Genomic DNA, 18,329 nt, shown 5'->3' with positions numbered 1-18,329 from the left:
GAAAAGGCAGATCAATAAACAAGGATGGAGCAGCTGTTAGTGATCAGTAGCCGTTAGCGATCGGTAGCTGTTAGTGATCAGTAACTGTTAGCGATCAGTAGCTGTTAGCGATCAGTAGCTGTTAGTGATCAGTAGCTGTTAGCGATTGGTAGCTGTTAGTGATCAGTAACTGTTAGCGATCAGTAGCTGTTAGCAATTGGTAGCTGTTAGCGATCGGTAGCTGTTAGTGATCAGTAGCTGTTAGCGATCAGTAGCTGTTAGCGATCAGTCACCTACCAAAGCTCTGCTGGAGGATGTTTAGTGACCTATGGAGCAGAAAGCTGACATCGTTGTTTCTCCCTACATCCACTGGGTTTCGCAAGTTGCTACAATGGATGGTAGCCACAAGGCACGCCACACAACTCTTTCAGTCTATTGGCTGAGAGGTTGCCAGGCGCCTAAGGCTGTTCCATGTTTTGTAAGCGAGCAGAGTGAGCGCCAGGAGAAGTTTTGTGACACAAGTTTTAAGAAGAAAGACATAAAGTCCTGCTTTCAAAATGAACATGTGTGCTCTTGAATTATGGCAGGAAAATTTCCCCATACAGGAACACGGACTTTAACTGAACCGCTCTCCGCGCCCTGCCAGCAGCGGAGGAACAGTTCCGCTTTGGTCCCGGTTCTGATGGCGGTCCAGTTCGGTCTGATGTGGATTTTATTGTTTGAATTAAAACTTCTGTTATTTATGGTCAACTTCAAACAAGACGCCGGAAGAAAAAAAAAGGTTTTATTTTGATTTAAAACATTTTAAGAGCTTAAAGAAATAAAAATGAATCCAGATTTATTTAAGATAAAAACTAAAATGATAGAAGTCCATTTTACGAGTCTTCATCCAACTTTAACTTTTAGAAACTTTTTACATTTTTCACATTAAAAGCCAATCAAATCTGGCAAGACTTTTATTGTGAAAGAAAAATAAATAGAGGCTTAAAGTCAGGAAATGTTTATTTTGTTCTACTCTGACCTTTCACAATAAAAGTCATGTTAAACTAAATTTCTTGTGATTATGTCACACAGCTTCAGCTGCTTCTTCTTTAAATAAATGTCTTTTCAAATTAAAAGCCCACCCATTAGCTTTTAATTTAAAAATAAAAAGTGGAGTAAAGAAGAAACCGTTTAAAAATAAAAGATTGATTCTCGTTTCACATTTCCTGATGTTTTCACATTAAAAGCATCAGAAATAAAACTGCTGGACAAAAAACAGAAACATTAATAAATAAAAACATTTCCCTTTTCTGCTTCCGGCTCCACACCTACAGCTTTTAATTTGAAAACCCCCCCCCTTTAGTGTTTCCTGTCATCAGGCTGGTGATCAGAGTTTCAGCCGGATGGGTCATGTGACCCGATCTTCCTCCTCTACCTCCTCCTCTTCCTCAGGAAGGCCTTCGCCTCGTTCTGCCGCTGCAGGTCGTCCTGCGGCTCGTAGTCCGAGTCGTCGCCCGAGTCGTCGCTGATGAAGCTGTCGGGGTCGTCGTTGGGGTCATCGTTGGGGTCATCGTCGGCGGAGCGGGGGACTGCAGAGAGGAGTCTGGGTTTCAGAACCGATTGGATCTCTGCAGATGTTTTAAGACCATAAACGTTTTCCGGCTGAGAGAAGATGAAGAGCTTCAAAACGCTGCTCTTCATCTTCACTTCCTTCCCAGAACTTTACTAGCAAACCGTCCAAACCCGCTCAGACACGTAAAGTCAGATTTCAGAACCCGGCCGGTTTGATAGCTCTGGCCAGTAAAGCGTGAAATACCAGTAACTAACGGGCAGACTCACCGGGTCGCTCCGTGTGTCTGAACTGCTTCCGGTGGAGAGGATTCTTCCTGAAAGCAGATCCAGCCGTGACATCACAGAAGGTTTTATTACATCACAACTGAACTTCTCAATGCTGGAATAAGAAACATCTAACAGAAATAAATAACTATTTAAACGGATAACGGAAAAAATGTGGAGATAAAAATTATATTATGTTTGTCATCAGTCTAGGTTTTTACCAAATGCCCCAACGAACTCCCCCCACCCAACACGTGACCACGCCCCTCTGTGTCCCTGGCTCCGCCCACTTTGGGGATTCTTCCTAATTGCGCCTGTGGGCAGGGATTAGCTTTCTCTGGGTCGGTCAGACTTTGATCTGGACCAGTCTGACCTGTAGCAGGCGGCGCCGTACGGACACTCCGGTCGCTCTTCCTCCTCCTCCTCCTCTTCCTCGTAGTCGGCGTCTCCAGGGTGACTGCTCTCCTGGAAGTGAAGCGGATTCTTCCTGCAGAAGCAAACAGCAGTTGCTGAGGGCCGGCTGGTCTCCGGCTGATTCCCCGCCTCCCAGCAGGGGGCGCTACCTGTAGCAGTCCTTCCCGTAGGGACAAGCGGTTCTGACTCCAGACCGGGTCTTCTTCTCCTCCTGCTGTGATTTCTCAGCTGCTGCGCTGCGGGACGGCGCAGAGCTGACCCCTGACCTGGTGGGTACGATCTGACCTCTGGAGGTTGACTCATCCCAGAGGTCATCCTGAAATCAGAGAACGGCCGCTTCAGTCTCAGAGGGATGGACAGCCGTGTCCCTCCTGTCCCAGACACTCGTCCCTCTGGGTCCTTTTTAGTGATAATTAATCTCATAATCTCAATAATCCCAATATTACAGAAACTGAAGCAACAGAAAACCAGTTTGTGAAAATCATTCTGACTCACCGACTGATTTTAATTTCCAACAGAAAAGTCGGGACATTTTGAACGACCTGCGTCTCCTCTGACCGCCATTTTGAAAACATTCACCTCTGATTGGCTGCCCCAATACATTCTCTCGTTCTGATTGGTCTAGAAACAGGAACGAACATTATTTGGCTGTTTGAAGCGACGGCTTCATCCGTGAAGTGAACCTGAAACGGCTCGGCGGGCCCCGGGCCCCTGGAGGGAACCGGCTGCTGGGCTCATCTAGAAATTTATCACGTTTTTAGCAGAACTGAACTTAATTTACCACTTCAGTCCTTCAGGTCTTCTGGAAATTATTGTTACAAATTTCTGACATTATAATGTTTTCAAAATAGATTATAATCCTTTAATTATGAAATATAATCATTTTTTATTGCAAATGTACGACTTGTTGGGTTGAGAGAATATCGAGGTGTTTCTCAGACGATGTGTGAAAAAGTTTTCTCCTCCATTCGGACCTGAAGCTTCGTGGTTTCAGGATCATCGTTTCGCTCATTTTATGGAAAACGTTTTTCCTTTTAACATTTAAATGTTTTTAGATCATCAAACAATTTTTACAACAAATAGAATTCCTTAGTATTGTGGAAATGTTCAGATGTTTTCATCAGCAGCTGTACTGACTGTTTCTGTTGGGAGGATTTCTTCCTCGCTGCTCATCGCTCGACTCTTCTTCCTCGGCCTCTCGGCGTCTTCCTCACGGAGCTCCGCCCCCTCAGGTGGCGGGGATAAAGTGGGCGGGGCCTGAGAGGCGGCAGGTTTACTCCTCTTCACGCCTCGATGAACAAACAGTCAGTGAGTGTCTGGCCTGCAGAAAACCACTAAATACATGAAAAAAAGCAGCTAATATGTTTAATATTTTAATTATGAATAAATTATGTTCTCATTAAGTGATAATTTGATCAACTAAATGTGAAACTTTACTGTAAAGAATTAATGGTCTCTCTCTTGCTCTCGGTGAAGGCGGACGTTTCTGTCCTCTGCTCCCTTCCTGCTCTGTTTTGTGTCTTTTTCTCTTTTTCCATATTTTTGGAGCCTTTCTTTGCACATCCTCCAATCTACAAATTATGGATTTGGTCAAACGCTCTCTCAATGTAATTGATCACATTTTCTCGATGAGGAGACTGGGCACAGGAGAGTCCTCCTGTCCTGCGGGGACACACCCAGAGGGATTCACCCTGGATTTATTTGGATTCCTGGCTCATTGGCAAATTTGTGACGGTTTGGACCAACTGCAAACAATCAGGATGTGATTCTTGCTGAGACTCTAAAACTTACTAACAGGATGGAATCCATCTGGGAGAAGTTGCTAGCTTCGGCTCAGTGGAACGACCAAACTAATTTGGAAGATTGGGAACTGAAATGTATCTGAGAGACTTTAGGGAAAATTTAAATTTATAATCTACCCAAACTAAGACATTCTGTGTCTGAATTGGCTTCCCAGTGTTGCCTCGGAAGGGCTGCAGATTTCCAATCTCCTTGAAGATATGTAAACATGACGCTCCTTCCCACCATGCAGCTGTGGAGCTGAGCGCTCCCAAGGACTTACTCCCTGATAACGCCATCATATCGGACTGTTGTACGGACACTAAGCTACATGGTTGTCATGGCAATATAAATGCAATACACATACACAACAAGGACAAACACTTCTTGATGCCAACGCCTCCACCCATGTCTTTGATTTGTCTGAATGATGAGTGTGCAAACTTTCCTAATGTGTCTTGTTTATTTTTTATAAGCTGTGAAGTTTTTCTCACTTTTAACCCAGAGAAGGAATTAAAACGAACTTAGAATCCAGACAAACTACCTTAGAAATAACTTTTCAAACTCCTATTCTTCCAACCCAGAAAAGGAATTAGTCCAGAGGATAAGTAGTTATACTTATCTACCAACCCTGAACAGGAGTATCTGGTTCATTTACTTTGGATCAACCTTAGATTCTTTTTCTTCTTTTCCTTTGGTTTGTTATTTTGTTTGTATTTCCTTTTAATTCTGTAAAGCACTTTGCATTGCCTTGTTGCTGAAAATGTGCTATAGAAATGACCTTACCTTAAATGTAAATCAATATTTGGAGGAAAACTGATCATTTGATCAGGCCCCTGCTGTAACTCCATAAGACGTTGCCATGACGATAGTTGCCGTGTTACCTTTGGAGGCTGAAGCCGCAGCAGCCGCCATCATCCAGGCAGGTAAGACCCGCCTCCTGGGAGGGGGCGGAGCCTCGTCGCTCTGAACGCCGTCCAGACGTGGAGTTGAGACTTCCTGTCAGAGAAAAACAACTTCCTGTTGAGTTCCACACAGAGCTCAACCAAACACAGAAATGTCTCGTTAATTCCACATATTATTGAAAAATACTGTGATTTTTGAAAAGTTGTCACATTTCAAGATAAAATGACAATTTTCCATGATTAAAAGCAGAATTTCATTAAATTTAAACTAAGAAATTCTAATTTTTAAAGTCCAAAAGTGTCAGAAATAAGTGAGAAGTTTCCAGAGATTATAAACTCATGAAGGTGGGAACGCAGCAGACGGATCTGGAGAGGAAGTGGAAGCGGGATCCACCATTCCCACCTGGATCCTGATCAGACTTCTGGCTGCTTCTTGTCCCAGGCGTCTGACTCAACGCCAGGCAGAAATTTACGCCTTTAGTCACAGAAAATTATAATTTTTTACTTGCAGATTTATGATTTTGAGTGTTTGGTTTTTTTTGTAAATATGTGAAATTAATCTGGACATTTCTGAGTGTCTGGAGGGAACCTCATTCTGAACATGGCCGCCTCTGAGGACACAGACCTGCCTGAAATCGCTGCTGTGCCGGTTCCTGTCTGGACAGGAAGTCTGTTCCTGACCCGGTCTGACCAGCAGAGGAGCCGCCGCATCGGACCCGGCAGGAAGGGGAAGAGCTCCGTCTTCTTCCTCAAACTTCTGACTGTTTCTGCAGAGAGACGGAGACGCAGTTAGAGCTGCAGCAGGACATGAGAACAAAGCACCGCTCCGTAGTTAACCTCATCCTGGTAGTGACAGACGCCCCACCATCACCATGACAACGCCTGGGAGGCGGGTACCTGGGCGCCACCCGGTAGATGAAGCGACCCGGCAGCAGAGAGAACTGATCTCCGGGGTGAAGCCGGTGCCAGGAGCCCCTCTCCAGGGGTCGGGGGTCATCGTTCGGGGACGACAGGAGGAAACACGGGTTGATGTGGGTCTGCTGGGAGGAAGTGATGTATGAGTTTCTCTGTCATGGCGCCCGCTGCTGAGTACGATGCGTAGAGCTAAACGGCATTAAACTGACATAAAACTACAAGAAAATGCTTTTCTGAATTTATTTTTACCAACTCAGAGAAATTCTGCTGCTTTCGAAAAAACAAGAATTAATGAGGAAGTTTAAAGGCGAACCCTTCAGCAGATCATGGAATACCATCAAATATCACCAGACCCCAACCCTACAACCTAAACTGATCAACCAATCACTGATAAGAATCTAGTGGTACAGCTAAAGCACAAAAAAATAAATAGGGGAAGCTAACGCTAAACCGCTAACGCTAACCATTTGGACAACCTGTCTCTCATCTTCATCTCCTTTTAGTTGATGACAAAAACAGCAGCCATCTTGAAAAATGGCCATCATCCTAAAGTCATGTGTCTGATGGAAATTATGAAAAGCATACAACCTGAGGGGTGAGCATGCTACTTTTTACGCTTGTATCAGTTCAGTTTTACAGTAATATTTGAGCTCTGATGATAGAAATAATAATAAGTTCAGCTGTTCCTGAACGCACCGGCTTGAGTCGCAGCTGTCCGTCCAGGTTCTCCAGCAGAGCGTGGCGGCGGGAAACTCTGGTGTCACTGACCTGATGCAGAAACAGGAAGATCCCAGCTAAAGGTTTCTGTCTCAACGTTTCTCTACAGACAGAAACAGATCGACTACAGAAAGAAAGAAAGAAAGAACGAGTTTGATCTCTCTTCTTTAAAAAACATAGCAGTCTCCGAGTGTATAGGACACATCATACTGTACTAGATCTATGTTATATAAACATAAACAATATATCTAGAAACAGGATGTCTCCAATGCGGCGTCAACTGGTCCCAGTAAACCCAGCTGCCTCTCAGTATTCTGACCTTTGAACCTCTTCAGATAAACTGAGAAGTGCGGAGATAGGATGAAAATCATTTGAAACTCCCAGAAGGACTCACCCCGAGGAAGGGACCCCGGCCCAGCACCGTCTCACCCGGCGGCAGCGGGACCAGATCCCCGCCGTCCACCGGGACCAGGCCGAAGCCGGACATGAGGCTCTGCTCCGGGCGGGACAGAGAGCGGCGGTCCCCGGCTGCCTGCTCACTCAGCCGGAAGACAGCGGAAGGTTTTAAAGTCCGATTCTGGAGGACTTGTCGGAAGAAATGAGTTTAAAGAATATACAGTTGGAAAAATCAAAAATGAAAACAATTTAGCTCCACGGGACAACAACTTTCAGATTCAAAACTTCCGGGGTCCAGGAGAGCATGCGCAGTAGAGAGAACAACCAAACTACTATGAAAACATCGACTTTTAACATCTTATTGGTTAACTGCAAAATATTCCCATATAATACTCTTTTCAAAGCATTTTACATCATAATGGATAACACAATTTAATTCTGCATGTCTGCTTTCACTTTACGGCGTTCATAATTTTAATGGGTGGGCTGCTCGTACTGAAAATACAACTAAATTGGTAAATGAAAGCAAAAAACATTTTCAAAATTATATTTTTTGATTAATAAACCATCTAAATATTCTTATGTAAAAATCACTTTTAATAATTTATTTTAAAAAAGAAAGGAAAGAAATTTAAAAATAAATAACGGCCGGGGGTGCTTTATACGCATGCGCCAAACCTTCATGACGCGTTGACGTCATATCGCAGTGTAAACAGCCGTTGGGACATTTAAAGAGCTCTGCGAAGCCTTCCTATAGTGCAGGTAACATAGTCACTTCTTTTTGTAAAAAGTAAATGGTCGACCTGTTTTTATGAACTCTGATTGAAAGTTTAATAATTATTGTCGCAGTTTATCTGGGATTTAGAGCCTGAAACAGTTTCTGAGGAACTGCTTCTGCTCTGCGGGGAATAGAGGAAATATGGCCGAAAAATGTCAAATATTCTATCAGTGATGGACAACAAAGTCTTCTGTGTGTTCACAAACCGACCGATGACAAAAACGAACTGGTTCTAATAGTCTGCAGGGGCGTTTTGGTCCAAAGAGAACAGAAAGGACAGGGACAGTCCTGCCGGGGGATTAAACACCCTGCAGGGCCGATCTGAAGTCCAGAGGGGCCCTGGGCTCACTGTAGGCCCCAACCCCCAGTTTTATCCTTTTCAAGTTCATCTGTTTGTATTGACTTGTTTATTTATATTTTTATTGACTTATTTGTTTATCATGGGCATAGTAGGTTTTAAAAGAAATCTTAAGATTATAGTGAAACTGCAGATGTTCAGTCTGAAATACCTTCGAGGTTCCTTACAATCTGGGACAGATGGTATAAGTGGGCTAGTAGGGCTAAGCCCTCCCTGACATTTACAAAAAAGTTGTTAAAATAAACAACTTAAAAATAAATACATTTTAGAAATAATGTATCACATTTTGTTACTTTTTCAACAAACCTGGTGTCAAACCACCTGGGGAAAATCCCTGGGTCTTTCAGAAGGGCTCACTTCTGACAGCGTTACTGTCATTTAACGTTACCGTCATTTACCGTTACCGTCATTTAGCGTTACCGTCATTTAGCGTTACCGTCATTTAACGTTACCGTCATTTAGCGTTACCGTCATTTAGCGTTACCGTCATTTAACGTTACTTTTAACGTTAAATGAATAGCGTTACCGTCATTAACGTTACCGTCATTTAGCGTTACCGTCATTTAGCGTTACCGTCATTTAGCGTTACCGTCATTTAACGTTACCGTCATTTAGCGTTACCGTCATTTAGCGTTACTTTTAACGTTAAATGAATAGCGTTACCGTCATTAACGTTACCGTCATTTAGCGTTACTGTCATTTAGCGTTACTGTCAATTAACGTTACCGTCATTTAGCGTTACCGTCATTTAGCGTTATCGTCATTTAGCGTTATCGTCATTTAGCGTTACCGTCATTTAACGTTACCGTCATTTAGCGTTACCGTCATTAAACGTTACCGTCATTTAGCGTTACCGTCATTAAACGTTACCGTCATTTAACGTTACCGTCATTTAACGTTACCGTCATTTAGCGTTACCGTCATTTAGCGTTACCGTCATTTAGCGTTACCGTCATTTAACGTTACCGTCATTTAGCGTTACCGTCATTTAACGTTACTGTCATTTAACGTTACCGTCATTTAGCGTTACCGTCATTTAGCGTTACCGTCAATTAACGTTACCGTCAATTAACGTTACTATCATTTAACGTTACTTTTAACGTTAAATGAATAGCGTTACCGTCATTAACGTTACCGTCATTTAGCGTTACCGTCATTTAGCGTTACTGTCAATTAACGTTACCGTCATTTAGCGTTACCGTCATTTAACGTTACCGTCATTTAGCGTTATCGTCATTTAGCGTTACCGTCATTTAACGTTACCGTCATTTAGCGTTACCGTCATTAAACGTTACCGTCATTAAACGTTACCGTCATTTAGCGTTACCGTCATTTAGCGTTACCGTCATTTAGCGTTACCGTCATTTAACGTTACTGTCATTTAGCGTTACCGTCATTTAGCGTTACCGTCATTTAACGTTACTGTCATTTAGCGTTACCGTCATTAAACGTTACCGTCATTTAGCGTTACCGTCATTAAACGTTACCGTCATTTAGTGTTACCGTCATTTAACGTTACCATCATTTAGCGTTACTGTCACGGCTCAGAATGATTGACAGGCTTCTAGCCACGCCCCCTCGGGCACAGCATTCATCCAATCGCATGGACTTGCCTCGAGCGCAAGTGTTGGCGTAGACTGAGAAGGAGCGATGGCGAGCAATATTAGCATAAACGAGGTGGATTATTTAGCCTATTTGCGTCCCAGAAAAGTCGTTGGAGTGAGTTTCTCTTTAAATAAGGTAGGCCTCATTTAAAAACATATTGCATCTTGTTTCATTTTATCAGTGTGATTGTATGGAAGCACATTGCTCTCACGCAGGTAAAAAAATTCAGAGCGCTATCACGTTATAAGATTCTTGTTTAAACGTGATAGTTATCTAAAAACAAGAAAACTATCACGTTTAAACAAGATACTGTTGAGGAAAAATGATTATTTTTAGTGCTTTATACAGTTAATCTTATGACATGTGTAAAAGGTATATTCAACACTCTTATTTGGAACAGCTTTGTGTTGAGCATTCGGGATTGGGCCAGATGAGCAAGCATTCAGACAGGCAGAGGCCTCCCCGCTGTGAGGCCAGACCACGAAGCCATAAAATTAGCATTCCCGGCAGGGCAGAAGCACCGGAGCTTGGGGGGAAGAGACTTTAGATTTCACAGGTATCTGTGAAATTTTATCTCAGTTTTTTCTGTGCCCGGGATGGCCGTGGGACCTCAAGGGTCAGGACGAAGCGGTTTGCTCTTTTGTTTTGCCAGAGACCAGATGGCCCTTTGATCTTTGCCGTAAATTAGGGGGAGTTCCTAAGTTTCTCTGAGTGCTTAAGGGAGTTTCCAGTTGGTCAACTAGAGGAACGCCTTGGGTGCATATATTAAACAGAAAAAACACCCCCTTAGTATAAGATTTCGTGTCAGCACTAAAAATTCAGAGAGCTGCCACTATTTTGCTTTTTGCATCGGCTCTCTCCAAAGACGCGTCTTTGCTTTTTGTTCGTCTTTGTTTCGTTTTTTTGTTTGTCTTTGTCTTGTCTGTCTTTGTCTGTATAAGGTAAATAATGCATATCTGTGTTCCTCTGCAGCTTTGTTGATTGATCCATGCGTTGTTTTGTATGGAATTAAACTCTGTGATCTGTGACGTCAACGCGTAGCGCTGTTGTTTCCTTGTTGTTGTTTCTCTCTAGCTGCACGCCGCCCGCTAAGGACCCGGGAGTTTTAAGGAAAAGAGAGCCAAATGTTTCATCCAAAGTTAATTTTAAATTATTCTTCCTTAACAATACGTATCCCGTTATAACGTGATAGCGCTTTGAATTATATATATGTATATCTATATATAGATATACATATATATATATATATTTACCCTAATACCTAACTCTAACCCTACTAGCCCACCCTTCAAATATAACCACTAGCTGCCACTGCTTACAATTGCCTGTTTTTAGATTTGTTGACAGCTTTAAATGAATATTTGTGTTTTCTTCTTCTTCTTTGTAATTTCTGTGTTTTGTTCAGCTAGTTTCCTGTTTGATGTCAGATTATTTTACTGAAAATGAAACCATCTTGACTTCCAAGGAAAGCTCCCTGTCTTTGGAGGAAGATCTCTCTCTCTCCTCGCTCCTCCGGACCTGAGCGTTGGTTCTGGTTCTGCTCCAGGACTGCAGCTCCCCTCCAGGTGTGTAACTGGGTGTGTGTCTCAGGTGGTCCACCCTGTTGCAGTATTATGCAGCATGAGTCTGCGGGGCCCTCGCCAGTGTTTCTGCTCTGTGAGCGAAGAGCCGGCCTGACGTCCCTGGAAGCTTGCGGCTCTCAGAACTTCGCAGAGACTCTTCCCACGGAGATGAGCGTGAGGATCTTCAGAGAGCTGGACGCAGAAAGCCTGTGCAGAGCCTCCAGGACGTGCAAACTGTGGCGCTCCATCATCGATGACAGCGAGCAGCTGTGGAGGCAGCAGTGCATGCTGGTCCGGGCCGTCTGTCGCCGGGAGGTGGACAGCGATCGCAGCGACGGCCTCTCCTGGAAGGTGAGTCTGCTGCTGCCCTGGGCACAGAGCCCTGCTGACGTCGGATCAGAGCCGCTTCTGCACCAGGTTTATTCTATTTGGGTTTTTATTTTCATTACACTTTGTGTGTGGATATTAGTTTACATCTTTTGAAAGCATTACCTAAATTCAAAAGTTGCACATGTTTAAAAAAGTTTAAATAAATGTCACAATATAGATGGATTTGTACATAAACATAAGCTGATCTGAATTGTTGTCATCATTTTGGGTCAGTAATGAAATATCTGGTTTGAATTGAGTCCAAAGTCTTTACTGAGTGTTGCTGCTAATTTACCAGACCATAGTCACTTCGGCTAATATACTAATTTGCTAGTTGTGGAGCTACTTTTCGTTTAGCCTTTTAGCTAAATATTTAGCACTTCCCCCAATTAAACTTTTCTGGATAAACTCTAAACCACTAATTTACTTGGCTGTTTTGTGAACTTTCAGTTGAATAATGTTTGATATCCATGTTGAAGCTGGTTATCAGCTGTTAAGAGCTTTGAGCTGTTAGCAGTTGGTATTCATCACGCTCTTATTTTGAAGTAGGTTAAGTATGTTTAGGGATCATTTCCGTTTCCTGTCCTCATGATGCGCTGCAGCTAAAGACGTTTATTCTGCTGTGGATCTACAGGTTGGATCAACACAGTTGAAACTAATGCTAATGCACTAGCATTTGCTAAATACCATGTTGGCGTGCCGCGCTAGTTAATGCTAGCGCTAATGTTTATGATTAGCGCTTTAGGCTTAGTGCAGCTAGCTCTAGCTAGCATAGCTCACCACAGTGAGTAACTAGTAAAACATGAAGGAAAAGTCGAATTTACGGTAAAGTTTTGACCTTCAGCTGCTTTTGGATGTTTGTCATCAGATGGAAACGTTTTCAGTGGAACAGAAAACTCCAGTTTGATGTTTTAACCTGATGGAGCCTCATGTTTTCGTCTCTGAGCCTCTTCCTGTTTGATCGAGGCTCTGCTGCTTCCTGTCCTCCTTCGTCCCGTTTCCTTTTCTCTGTGGTTGTTTTAACGGCGGCCAGTCTGCAGACAGGAAGCTGACGGTGCTTCCTTCCCCACCAGGTGACCCTGCTGAGGAACTACAGCCGCAGCCAGGTGAAGGCGGCCTGGCTAGCCGGCCGCTACAGCAGCGTGCGCTCTGCAGACGAGCTGCTGGGCAGCAAGATGGCGCCGCTGGACGCAGAGACCTGGGGGGAGATCCTGCAGGCGGAGCTCGACAGATGAAGAAGAGGATGATGAGGCACTTCTCCCTGATTTTGACTCTAACGTGTTTTTTTCTCTGAGTTCACTTTAATGCAACACAGATAACTGTATATATATATATTTAATGTTTTTTAAAGAAATCTGATCATGGTGGATGAATTTGGTGTAAATATATGTGAGCTGGAAGTTTACAGTCCACTTCCTGTTTCCTGTCTGAGATGTGAGTGATGTCAGTAGGCCAGCAGAACCAGTTGATTCGGGTCACAGCGTGGCGCCCGCGCCTCGGGACGCCCCCTGGCGGCCAGTCTGGACATGGCAGCATCATGTCTGATCCTGCTGGGTTCTGATTGGTTCCTGAATGTAACCACCAATCATCGTGCATCAGTCATCATTTCTCTACAGAGAAACTTCATAAAACACATTTATTAACTTCGACCCTGGTCTGAATGAATGCGGCTTGGAACCCCAAATCTAAAGAACCATTCAGTCAGCAAAACCTGGGCGACAGTGACTGCTTTCTGATCCCGAGTTGGAACAGCAATTGTGTATTTACTAAATACATCAGTAATTACAAGAACATTTTCCAGACCATTTCGTGAAGGTTCCAACATGGTAAAATCCATGGCAACGATCTCGTTTGGCCGAGAAGCCAACAGATGACTCATGAAAGTGCCAGAGCTAGATGTTACATTTATAGCAACCTGGCACCGCTGACACTCTTGTACCCACTGTTTAATGTCATTAGACATCCCAGGCCAGTAACAGCGCTGCCGTACCAACTCGGTGGTGCGCTTCACACCCTGGTGTCCGTGCTCTTGATGTAATTAAGTCAGAACATCCTGCTTAAGAACGGATGGCAAAACAAGCTGTAAAATCTCCTCACCACCATCTGACCACAAGGCGACCCCACTGTCTCAAAAGAACCAAGGATAGTTTGGGAAAGCACCGTCTCTCCTCAAGAGTAGGATAAACCTGCCTCTTCCAAAAACCCAAAATGTCCTTCAGGAGAGGATCGGCTTCCTGCAAAGCACAAAGGTCAGACACAGAATGAGATGGCAGAACAGTCACCACAGATTGGGTTACAGACACTGGAACAGGACATGAGGCACGCTGAAGAGCCTCTGGGATGGAGGTGCACGACAAGAGTTCTGCCAGGCTGGTACCTGATGTTGGCTGGCGAGAGAGTGCATCAGCATTGTTATTGCTACGTCCAGAACGATACTTTATATCAAAATCAAAAGCAGCAAGTTGAGCAGCCCACCAGTGCTCCATGGCACCAAGCTTGGCCGACTGAAGATAACTCAAAGGGTTGTTATCTGTATAGACCATACACCGGTGGCCCAAGAGACATTCCCTAAACTTCTCAGTCATGGCCCATTTTAATGCCAGAAACTCCAGCTTCATAGAGCTATAATTAGCCATGTTACACTCTGAAGGTTTAAGACCTCGACTGGCATATGCAATTGGCCTCACTCCATCCTCTGTTTCCTGTGACAATACTGCCCCAAGTCCACTGTGACTGGCATCTGTCTCAAGAATGAAAGGACGTGAAAAATCAGCATATGCCAACACAGCTTTTAAAGCCTCAAAGCTCTCCTCGCACTCTGATATCCAAGCAAATTGAAAAGCCTGGCCAGACCCCTTCCTGGACTTTGTGCCCACTTGTTGTGCCACCAGCCTATGGAGAGGACCCGCTAGCCTAGCAAAACCCTCCACAAAACGCCTGTAATAGCTTGCAAAGCCCCAAAATGAGCGAAGCTCTGAAACATGTGTGGGACGTGGCCATTTAGCCACTGCTTCAGTCTTGGCAGGGTCTGTAGCTACACCTTTATCTGAGATAAGGTGCCCCAAGTATTTAACCTGCTGCTTGAAAAAGGAACATTTTTCAAGTTTTACCTTCAGACCTTCTCTCTGAAGCCGAGCAAGAACTGCTTCCAGACGCTCAATGTGCTGGGAGACTGAACCTGAAAACACAATGATGTCATCCAAATACAAAAGAAGGGACTGGCACTGCTGGTCCCCAAACATCCTCCGCATAAGACGCTGGAAGGTACTAGGCGCATTACAAAGCCCGAAGGGCATACGGTTCCACTCAAAGAGCCCAAATGGCGTACAAAAAGCAGTTTTTGACTTGTCCTGTTCTGATACCGGAACCTGATTGTAACCACTGGCTAAATCTAGAGTGGAAAACCACTGGGCCCCAGAAAGCTGGTCCAGGCTTTCCTCAATGCGAGGCAATGGGAAAGCATCTTTTCTTGTCTTGCTGTTAAGCTGACGGTAATCCACACACATACGCAGGCTGCCGTATTTCTTCCTAACAAGAACGATGGGAGAGGCATAAGGGCTACTGCTTTCCCTTATTACCTGGTTCTGTAGGAGCTGGTTGATGTGTGACTTGACAGCCTCGTACTCTGAGGGAGGGATACGTCTGTACCTCTGCCGGACCGGGACCTCATCCAACAGGGGAATGTCATGGGAAACCAGATTAGTGCACCCCAAGTCACCTTCATGAGCTGAAAAGACAGAGCTGTACTTCTGTAAAAGTGACTGAACTTGCCGTTGTTCAGTTTCTGTCAGTGAAGACAAATCAACAGATTCAAGCAAACTCTGTTCTGGACCAGAAGCAACCTGAGAAGAAACTGTAGCACAGGGCCTTATTTCTGTCACATCACGGGGCAAGCTAACCACCTCAGTTTGACTCAACACACCCAGGTGAGTTCGGGGATAGAGTAAAACATCCGTAGTTCCGAAATTTAGAACAGGAACATAAGCAGTACCTTGCACAGCCTGAATGAGACATGGAGAGGCTAATAAGCCAGCTGGTAAGCCAGAGTCTGGCGGCTCAAACAATAAAACCTGACCAGCAAGTTGTTCAGGGCAGGTTGCAGCTACAAATTTCATAACCCCACCAGTTATCCTCACTGCTCGAGGGCCCCGGACCCTAACAGCAACAGTTAACAGCGCTGGGGACTTAGTTGCTACTCTATGACACTGCTGCAAGGCCTCCACAACTGGACCAGGAGACTGTGTTACTGAAGGTAAATCAAAGAACGAGCCGCCATGTGCCCCAAAAAGTTCTTTGTAGACACGATTAATTATGTTCATTCCCAAAATGCCAGGAACAGAAGAACCAACATTAGTGGGATCCTTCACAACCAGAATCCCACAATGTGGAAGCACTTTGTCACAAAGATTGACATCCAATTCTAAATAGCCAATGTATGGGATGGAAAGACCATTGGCTGCCCGAAGCTGTAACCAGTGACATGACTGAAGGCGATCATGCCCCAATGATGCAAAATGTTCGTTAAAACAGCTCTCAGTGATGGTCGACACCATGGAACCTGTATCTACTAAACAAGTAACAGAGACACTACCCATGACGACATCAATGACTGGGCAGGATGCCAACAATTTTGACGCGGCTGCTGTTTGCGAGCCTGCCATTCCCCCACCTGAGTTGTGGCTCAGCAGCTCAGTGGGTGCTAGTTTTCCGCCTGGTTAACATTAGCTGGCCTTGCCACAGAGTTAACCTTGGCACGAACCCGCTCACCATCACACTCTCTGGCAAAGTGACCCGGCTGTTGGCACCTGTGGCAGACCACCGAACCCGGACCTGTGGTACAGAAGTCTGCAGAGAAGCAATACACTGGGTGAGTTGATTAATCTGCTCTTGTTGCTGTTTTAGAAGTTCCCTTAACTCGCTAAACTCCGAGCGGGCAGCAGTAGGTGGAGTTAGCCGAGAGCTGCCATACACCCCGTACTGCAGCCCATATGTAGATGGGAGAGAATGACTACGCTCCCTAGCGCCACCTGGAAACCCCTGCCTCTCCCACCGAATTGCCTCCCCACGGACCTCCAGCAAGGTGGCAGTGGGATGTCCCCGAACATACTGCTTAAGCTCCCGGCGGAGGGCACTATCCAACACATGTTCTACGAACTGATCACGCAGCAGAATATCAGCATTCAACAATCCATCAGGAGCATTCTGCTTTACTGGTTCCATAAGGGCCATCAAAGCTAGAGAGAACTGCAACAGCGTTTCCTCCTCTTGCTGCTTCCTAGAAAAGAATGCATGCTGAAGAGTTATATATGACTCGGTGCAACCATACAATTCCCTCAAAATAGCCAAGATCTTAGCTGGATCATTCCTTTCTGCACTGGTGCGGTACTTTATTTCCTCCCTTGCTTCCCCCTCTAGATGATCAAAAAGGAAGAAAGCCTGGTCTGCCGCTGACAAATGGCGGGCTCGAATACATGATTGGGCCTCCTCAATCCACTCACCGATCCCAATGCCAGTCCTACCACCGAACATGGGACATCGTCGGTCCCTGGGCACAACCACCAACCGCTCAGCAACTACAGCACCAGCAGGCATGACACCACCAGCCACAGCTGGGGAAGGAGCGGCACCCGGCGAACCCCCAGCCGTCACATTCTGCTGACCCACTCCATCCACCGGCCGCCACGCCACCTCCTCCATACCTACAAGGGAAGACTACCAAAAGGAAACTAAAAAAACCAAAAAAAAACAGTAAAAGTAAATCCTGAACCCACAGGTAAGTCTTCCTTGGATAGCTACTGCTGTCTTGTCTTACAACACCATGAACAAAAACACACAAAACACAGTTAAGACCCTAAACACACATACAAAAAAAGACAAATCTGTGTTCAATGGTGCTTCCTGCTCACAGCGCCAAATATGACCAGCAGGGGGCGTCTTTTTAAAACAAGATGCACCAGAACACAGAATAGTCCACAATATTTTATTTAAACAATTTCATTAAAACATTTCTTTTTAAAAGCATGGCTCAGGCCTACTACTGTCCCTGGAGAGGAAAACGGATCATGTGAAATAAAAGGACAATTTGAATTATTCCAAAAAAATAAATGAACAAACAAAACATGTAATGTAAAGAAAACAAATTAGTAAATCAAAACAAAAGAAAGCAAAGTCATTAGTAATTTCAATAATAAGCAAAACTGTAAAAGGAAAAAACACAAACACTTTAAACGGTGGAACAAATCGTCGTTGTCCAATTTCAATGGGCCAGAGGAGTCGGTCCCGCTCGCTCAGCCGGTCCAATCAGCAACAGGTTTCCTTCAGAGCGGCCCAAACAAACACCAGCAAGACAAGACAGCAGAGCGTCCAAGCGCTGCAACTCCAAGACAATCCCAGGAATAGCAGCACAGCCGACCAGGGAGAGAGAGGATCAGCAGGCTGGATGGAAGCAGCAACAACCTCCAGCTGCAGCCGCTAACGCCAGCAGAGCAACGCTGCAGAAACGCACTGCAGGTATAGATGGTACCAGAACCCAACCACAATCCCAGCCAGATGGTACAAATGACACTTACGATTCAGATGAGCGGATCAAGCACATCAGCCACTTGGGCAGCCGACATGTAGTGAAACAAAGACACACACCTGGCAGCGGCCTGCTCAGCTATAAAGCTATCTGCCCCGCCCACCAATCAACTGCACCTGGTGCACATAGTTGGGAGGGTGGAACACCATCCCAC

At 44.9% G+C, this 18,329-nt stretch overlaps 2 protein-coding genes across 5 annotated transcripts; one reads left to right on the top strand and one right to left on the bottom strand.

The window, feature by feature from the left end:
* Positions 1 to 800: 800 nt before the first annotated feature.
* aplf (aprataxin and PNKP like factor) lies at positions 801 to 7,227 on the bottom strand. The gene is given in 11 exon segments (XM_028017823.1): positions 801 to 1,550; positions 1,801 to 1,847; positions 2,171 to 2,284; positions 2,361 to 2,527; positions 3,349 to 3,500; positions 4,875 to 4,989; positions 5,521 to 5,721; positions 5,724 to 5,750; positions 5,753 to 5,932; positions 6,507 to 6,578; positions 6,922 to 7,227. Coding segments are annotated over 11 exon segments (1,326 nt in total). The 5' UTR covers positions 7,015 to 7,227; the 3' UTR covers positions 801 to 1,392.
* Positions 7,228 to 7,591: 364 nt separating this feature from the next.
* fbxo48 (F-box protein 48) lies at positions 7,592 to 13,007 on the top strand. Of its 4 annotated transcripts, none has more exons than XM_028017826.1 (3): positions 7,592 to 7,685; positions 11,130 to 11,577; positions 12,669 to 13,007. In XM_028017826.1, exons 2-3 carry the CDS (start codon positions 11,278 to 11,280, stop codon positions 12,828 to 12,830), a joined length of 462 nt encoding a protein of 153 aa, XP_027873627.1. In that variant the 5' UTR covers positions 7,592 to 7,685; positions 11,130 to 11,277; the 3' UTR covers positions 12,831 to 13,007. The 4 variants fall into 4 exon arrangements, with proteins under 4 accessions (XP_027873627.1, XP_027873628.1, XP_027873630.1 ...); XM_028017827.1 differs by having other exon boundaries at positions 7,614 to 7,685; positions 11,070 to 11,577; XM_028017829.1 differs by having other exon boundaries at positions 7,615 to 7,685; positions 11,135 to 11,577.
* The last annotated feature ends 5,322 nt before the right edge of the window (positions 13,008 to 18,329 follow it).

The sequence above is a fragment of the Xiphophorus couchianus genome, chromosome 5, assembly GCF_001444195.1.
Source record: "Xiphophorus couchianus chromosome 5, X_couchianus-1.0, whole genome shotgun sequence".
Lineage (NCBI taxonomy): Eukaryota > Metazoa > Chordata > Actinopteri > Cyprinodontiformes > Poeciliidae > Xiphophorus > Xiphophorus couchianus.
This window is presented reverse-complemented; position numbering and strand designations above follow the sequence as displayed.